The 7597-nt window shown below is 35.1% G+C and overlaps 1 protein-coding gene across 1 annotated transcript; it reads right to left on the bottom strand.

The window, feature by feature from the left end:
- Positions 1–2272: 2272 nt before the first annotated feature.
- Positions 2273–7064, bottom strand: LOC113356237 (alpha-1,3/1,6-mannosyltransferase ALG2-like). Its single transcript, XM_026599312.1, has 9 exons — positions 6917–7064; positions 5141–5232; positions 4915–5031; positions 4198–4391; positions 3922–4027; positions 3659–3806; positions 3410–3549; positions 3032–3198; positions 2273–2739 (listed from the first exon to the last, which is right to left on the bottom strand). Exons 2-9 carry the CDS (start codon positions 5217–5219, stop codon positions 2446–2448), a joined length of 1245 nt encoding a protein of 414 aa, XP_026455097.1. The 5' UTR covers positions 5220–5232; positions 6917–7064; the 3' UTR covers positions 2273–2445.
- Between the last annotated feature and the right edge of the window lie 533 nt (positions 7065–7597).

Below are 7597 nucleotides of genomic sequence, written 5' to 3'. Positions count from 1 at the left end.
CTTTTTTGCTAGAGAATCTGCTACGTTATTGGCTTCTTTCTTAACATAACTACAAGACCAATTAGCAAAAATTTTAAAAATAGAAATGCACTCTTGAACAACACTATTTGTTGTCCAGTATATTGAACCTAAACTTCCATGATGGCATTAACCACATTTAAACAATCTCCCTCAAGTTCCAAAAACTGAATGTCTTTTTCTTTAGCCCACCTCATTGCTTCCAAAGCAACCACCGTTCAGCTGGGTCCTCGTCTATTGCTTTTGCATTCCCCCGTTTTGCTTCACATAAGGTACCTGTATCATTTAGCAATATTAGACCAAATCCGTAGGTTGATTACTGAGATAAAAGAAGCATTAAAATTCAGTTTTAAATAATGTTCATTTGGTGGCTTCCACACAATCTCCTCATTCCCTGGTGTTGACAAATCAGCTGGAAGAATTGCATTTTCACAATCGTAAATGAATTCCTTTACTGAGATAATAAAGCCAGATGGATGTAATTGCTTGTTATCAAATAACACAAACACATCTTTGTTTCCAGATGCACCACAGAACACAACAAACATATCTAATTTTAACCTGCATTCATATTCACTTCTCTCTTCACGTTCTCATGGTTCAGGGTATCTTTTGTAATAAGCTTGCCCAGCAAACTATAGGACCATTCTTCAGCTGCATCCTTTACCACTTGAGATGAGGTGATTGCTCGTCTAATAATTCTAGACTGACGTTGTTCAATTGATGAAGCTTGCATCTTCAATGACAGCTTTTCCATTTGTTTGATGATGTATTTTTCTTCTTGAAAAGAGATTGTTTTGCTATTAAAGATCGAAATCTTGAAGAGTATAAGACTTTATAGGATTGGGGTTATGAAATGGATGAGGACACCTAATAGGGTTATGAAATATTTGCATATACTCCATATCTTTTTGTTCCCTCAAATAACTACCATTGTATTTGTCAAACTTAATTATCGGGATGACAGCTAATGATAATTTTTGAATTTTGAAAGAGGGGGAGTTTATCCTATTGTTAAGGCTAGAAACTCGCTGATTTTGGATCACTAATTTGACCTTGTTAAGCGACTGGAAAAGTTTAATCATGGTCATGAAGCTTAAAAGAATCGATCAAGAAGAAAGCTTTGAACTTATGATTTGTGATGGATACTGAATTCAAAAACGACCTTTTTTGAATTGTACTATAAAGATGGGGAACAACACGACTATCGGAAAACAAGCATGACTGTGATATGCTCAAGATATATGTAATGGAGATTTCACCACTACTAATGTCCACGACTGGAGGATACACACGATTCAACTTGGAAGTCTGTAACAAAATCAGAAATCCATTAGCTATTTTTCCCAGATAAATTTTTGAAAATGTTACATTGGAAAAAAGAGGAAAACTCAGATTCCTTCAATAAGCAAATCTAAGATAAACACATACACAAAATTATAATAATCATAGAAAATATCATAGAGAAAAGAAATAAACACTATAAGATACAAGTCATAGACTATTTTGATCAAGATTCAAAGCCGAATTTTTGAACACTGAGTTAACCCATTTTTTCTCCCGATTTGCAGAGCTCGGAAAGAAGTTCGGAGCTTGGGTGTTTTTAGGTTTTGGCTCCGTCATTATAGAGGTTCACCCACCTCCAGTTGCCAGTTGAAATCCCTCATTTTAATAGAGTAACTCCAAAAAAAAAAAAAATCTTTTTTCTTCCCACAAAACCCGACTCTTAATCTAATGTAGTAATTTTTTCACAAGTATAACCTAAATTTATTAATCTAATAATTAGCTAATTAAATGATTAACATTAAGTAAATAACGTTAAGGGCCTTTTGGAGATAAGGGGCTTTTGGAATTACTGACCGGTGACCCTATTTTGTTTTATTATAACAGCCCCTCTAATTGGTTACTCATTTCATAACCGCCTTTTCAGGTTATCGTTCCTAAAAATGGATTTCACCAATTTAAATTTGCCATTGGCATCTTAAAGTTGCAGTTACAGAACTTAAATTGAGAGATTCAGAAATTTAACTTAGCATTAGATTACTTTCAACACCCTGCTCACACACCGGAAGCAATTCAATTTAACTATGATACAAGCACAATAATCAAAAGTTAATTTTGATTTTCTTAAGAAATTTTTGCTTTGCCTGTCAAGAAAAAAATTAGCTTTGCCTGTCAAGGAAAAAGAAGCATACAGTGATTTCTGAATGCTTTCTTTTTGGAGAAGGTTGATACAGGACACAACTCCAACTTTCAGAGAAGAGTCTTGCTAAGGAAAAAATTGTATTCAGATTGCCAAGGGAAAAAAAAAATCTTCTTAAGCATGCAATATCAAGAAGAAGAAAAAAAGGAAAAATTGGCATGGGGGACCCACAAGAAGGAAAAAATTGAGTGTGTCCGATTTTGTAATACATTCAGTCACCATTATCACTCAATTTTTCCTCGCGCAACATCGATAACATATTGATTCAAACGGCGGCCGAAAATTTTGGTGGAGAATGATTTGCCAACATGCCTCCGTGCTTCTCCACCCATTCTCTCTGCCATGCTGCGATTGCTAATAAACTTGGCCATAGCAAGTGAGAAATCTTCTGAAGTTGGTTGACAGAGAAATCCCGTGACTCCATCCTTGACGGTTTCAACAGGACCACCACTATTGCAAGCAATAACAGGCTTCTCCGCTGCCATTGCCTCTAAAGGAACAATGCCGAAGTGCTCATCCTGCATAAATTATACGCTTAGATATTGATTCAAGGAAGAAATAAACTCACTGCAAAGGATAAACCCTTCGATTTTGTCTTTTTCCAGTGAGATAGAAAATCTTTATTTCATGGTCATGACCCTATACTTGGTGAATCATAAATATCTTTGTATTCATATTTGCATATGTTGTTCTTCTTGATCTTCACAACCATATGTATGCTTGTTTTTCAAAAATCTTTCACTTTCCAACCTTCATTTAAATTATTAATTGTATAATCAAGAAACAGTGAGAAAATTAATCACATCTCACCGTTGGCGTATAAACAACACACAAGCATTGGGAGAGGAGTGCATTTCTTTCTATAGTCGTGCAGGATGTAATGAATTTAACCCGATTTGAGACCCCTTCTCTTTCCGCTAAGCTCTTAAGTTCTTCTAGATACTCCACATTTTCACGGAGACGTTTGTCAAAACCACCTGTGACACCAGAGGAATATGAAACAATATGATGAAAATAATATGAGACATCCAGAGAGGAAAAAACAGACAGACAGACAGACAGACAGACAGACAGACACACAACATTTCGTAATTGTAATACATGTTGCAGAAGGAATCCTCTGTAGGGGGAACAGTAGTGTAGGTTATTCGAACAGTAGTGTAGGTTATTCAGTAAAAGAGTTTGTACCTACAACAGTGAGAGAAGCCTTCTCCAAATCGTCAATTTTAAGAACATCTGATTTTAGGGTATGAAGCATTGCGAAAGATGAAATTGCCAAATCAATGTTTTTCTTCCTTTCGAAACGATTGATTGAGAGCAAGTTCAAGCTGCATAAAGGCCAACCAAAAAAGAACTTAAGTTTATAAACTGATGAAATTATCTAACATTTGAATCCATATCTGAAGATACCAAGTGATATACAGGCATGGCCATTACTTATAAGCAGAAGGTTTCTCAAACTGGTCCACGTTGACTGCTGGGTAAAGAACAGCTGGTTGAATTCCTTTTGCAGTGAGACACCTAAATGTAGTGGCAAAAGTTGATGCAGTAAATTTGCTATTAACAAGGATGAGATCTGCCATTCCTGTGGTTTCAATATTAATCTTGTTAGTAAACCTTCGGACTCATACTTTGTTTGTATAACTCATAAAGAGAGAAAGTTATATTACTAGTCATTAGTAGTCAATAAACGGTCAGACCTGTAGTTGCTTCCTCAATAAGGTCGACAGGTTTCCGATATATCCTTCTAAGAACGGTCGTGTGTTTTGCCAGCAACAAATCTGGAAAGTGGCAGTAAAATACAACCTACAAACAAATGATGGGAAGCAATATTAAGACCTTATGCCACTCAGGCTCCCTTGAAAAACAACTTGAAGAAAGTAAATTTATATTTCGGCAAGAACTATACAAAAAAAATAATATTAATATTTCTTCAAGAACTATTAAGAAGAAAGAAAGAAAAAAGAACGAATTACTTTTGTCGACTTCTTAGATTTCATCAAAGGGACGACGACAGAAACTTGATCAGCCAACACAACATCAAATGATGGCCAAAGAAATAGTACACATATAGCAACAAAGATGCACCTCAAATATGCACAAACGGCATGGAAACGGTACAAAACGTGTCGAGGTAAAAAGGCTCCATACACTGTAACTGGGAATTTACCTACACAACATATGCATACCAGGATTCAGGAATCAATATATTTAGAACGAAAGAAAAAATCAATAATAACACAGGCTTCATCGATGTAACTAGATACACACTGATGTAGTAGACATCAACTAGTCAACTCTGATTAAAGTTTTTACTACACTAATTATTAAGAGAATTAGTACAAAGAAGAATAAGAGAATAAGAAGCAAAGGAAAATAAGAGAATGCTGAGAACCAAATGTCCAGATCTACCTTCTTCTATTTCTTTTTCTAACTTCTATCTTAACTACATGGTGATCAAGTTTCTATCTTAACTAAAGACATGGTCATCAACTTAAACAGACTTATAAAATGAGTCTTGCTTGAAAATGCTTCATCATAATACACCATCATTCTACTAAATATACAATATCATGCTGAAGTCTGTTTGGCTGAATCAGAGTGACCCTCTATAACTTGCTGCGAAAATCAATTAAAGGGGCAACCAATTTTCTATTCAGTGTTGTGATCAAACATGAAGAATTGTTTGTTACCAGAAAGGGTCTCCTCAAAACATCGGTTTTTGTCATGATGCGAAGTAAAAATATGGACATTATGGCCGTGGGACACAAGCTCAGCAGCAGCATCAACAACCAGTCTTTCGGCCCCCCCTACAATACATTAGATTTTAGATTTCTTAAAAAAAAAAAACCATTTTTTACAGACAGGATCGAACTAACTATTAACAAATCTTGGAATCGAGTTACAAAAGATAGAAACCAATTCCAAGGTCGGGATGAATAATGGCGATGTTAAGCTTCTTAGAGCTACTTCCTCCTTTTCCCTTTCCCTTTTCCATTGCTTTTGAGTTTCTGAAAGGTCGAAATGAGTCAGAGAGAAATTTATTTAGTTTACTGTTAAGAACCAGGGCCGCTAATGAAGTAGAGAGAGAACCGAAGCTCAGACCAGTACTGTATATATTTTTGTGAAAACTACTACCAACCCCATATAGAAAAACTCAAAACAGATTGACAAAACTTGAAATCAGTCATAAGTTAATCTAGAACTCCAGATGAAATTAAAGATATCGAAACAGAAAGGATTATCGAGAATTTGGTCATTGATTTTTGCTGTACAGTTGACTTTTAGTGGTATTGTTGAAAAGCAACTACATATCCTTTTTTCTTCCTAATGAAAAGCAAGATGTAAACATGGACATTCTTGGTTAAAGGAAAATATATGAACAACCACAATTCAAAAATATCCATCTAGCAGTCACAACCACCAAAGTCTTATGTCGAAAACTTAGCTAAAATACATCATAGTCGACTTCAAATTCAGATTGGTCATAACTTACTTACCAGCTCGCATGAAAGTCAGCATTACGCTTAATATTACGTGGTTTCATACTCTTTATTAATTTTTATGATCTCTCTTAACTTACTTATCAGATGCACAACTGTAATTTCTGAGTGAACTGAATCCTCAATTTGCACAGGTCAAGATTAAACTACAACAATTTGTTTGTTTGTTTTTCAATGAAGTTAATATATGTTAATATAGTCCAGCACTGGCATAGTGGTATGAAGTGGTGGACACAAAGAGTTGGATACTTGCCAAAACTCTGAAACAGCTATACATGTACAAATACACTTAAGCTGTCTCAGCAGTCATGTGCATATTAGTATATTACATATCTTAAGATCTGTGTTAAGGGATCAAACATCTTGAGTACACCCACAAGGCATTAACCTGGAGAAATATACTATATTCAAACACTGTTTTTCAAAAATACCAACATTATGTCCAGTTTCCTGCTTAAGTGCCCCCCTGATGTAGGGGGTCGACGTGACAACACACCAAACATCTAGAAAGAGAAGTGACCCAGTCTTACAGGTAATAAGCAACGGCAACAAAAGAATCAGATTCATGGTTCAACAACCCAATACTTTTAACAACCTCGTGCATTCATGTCTCACAGAAGGCTCCTTTCTGTCATCTAAAACATGATCTCTACTCAATGTATCTTAAGGTTCAAACCAGCATGGAATAAACAAAAAAGAAAAACTAAAATCATATACAATGTATACTAATCTCAAAAGGGTTCATCGATGGCATTATTCTCTATTAGTCTGTGTGCAAGAGGGATGCGATATGCCAATCTTTGCTTCCTACCAAATTGGACTCAAAACTCTCACAGGTCCAGTATATTCTGACATGCTATGGTGCCTTTTAGGAATATAAGCATATAGGAACTATACGTCAATTAAGATTCATATATACAGATGATGAACACCACAAAACCATAACCACATATAGGCACTTATACTCCGAATCATCAGAAAATAAAAGAAACCCAGATTAGCGAACAGATTTTTTCAATCCAATCAAAACCCATTTCTTAAAAAACAACAAAAATTAAAAGGAATGAATTGATAATAGTAACAGGTTATAGAGCTCTTTACTGGTTTTTTCTTAAAACCCTAGGAAAAAAATTCACCAGAAACAGAAAATCAGAATGAGAGAAAGAAGAGAAGAGCATCAAATACGAGATACCTGTGTTATCTTCAAGCTATGGCTTCTTCATACCCTATAATTGTCATCATTTTCAAGTTTCTCTTAAGGTTCTCGTTTCCGTCTGAAGTGAAGTGAAGTGAAGTCGAAGAAGAAAATGCAATCCCTATTCTAAGAAGTGGAAGACATTCTCGTCATTAAACGAGCAACCTTGGTATAGGGGGGCATGATTTAGTAGAGGGGCAGCACTGTGATAGTAATGTCTCTTTAGTTGATTAGGGGATGTCCTAAAGGGGATGTAAATTGACTAGATTACCCTTTTCACCTTAAATCAACCAAAATCAAATCAATTTTTTAAAACCTAATGAATCAGAAAAAATCAAATCAGTTTTTTTTTCATCTTCTTCTTCATCTTCTCTTCTCCTCCATCAACTGTAACCTCCATTAAAACTGGAAATGTCATCGTCTTCGATTAATCAGCGATTCGAAAATTAATCAAGTGTAGTGACTTATATGAGGTATATTATGAAAAACTCAGTTAGGGTTTAGTTTATTTTGTTCGATTTAAGTTTAATTTCTATCAGAAATTAGGGTTTTAGGTGAAAATTAGAATTCAAATTTTTGGGTTTATGTGAGCTACAGTTGATTTTAACTCTATTACGAACCGTAACTGGAGAATTTGATGTTGTTACGGTTGGTAGTAGTTCAATTACCAACCGTATG

The sequence above is a fragment of the Papaver somniferum genome, chromosome 3, assembly GCF_003573695.1.
Source record: "Papaver somniferum cultivar HN1 chromosome 3, ASM357369v1, whole genome shotgun sequence".
NCBI classification, from domain to species: domain Eukaryota; kingdom Viridiplantae; phylum Streptophyta; class Magnoliopsida; order Ranunculales; family Papaveraceae; genus Papaver; species Papaver somniferum.
The sequence above is the reverse complement of the archived record's forward strand: the minus strand, read 5'-3'. Positions and strand labels throughout refer to the sequence as shown.

Excerpts from the sequence above, each read along its gene's own strand:
- LOC113356237 (XM_026599312.1), bottom strand. The coding sequence starts at position 5,219 with ATGGAAAAGGGAAAGGGAAAAGGAGGAAGTAGCTCTAAGAAGCTTAAC. Across the intron at positions 4,392-4,914 it reads TTTTGAGGAGACCCTTTCTG|GTAAATTCCCAGTTACAGTG; the intron begins GTAACAAACAAT and ends TATGTTGTGTAG. Across the intron at positions 3,807-3,921 it reads TATTGAGGAAGCAACTACAG|GAATGGCAGATCTCATCCTT; the intron begins GTCTGACCGTTT and ends TTGAAACCACAG.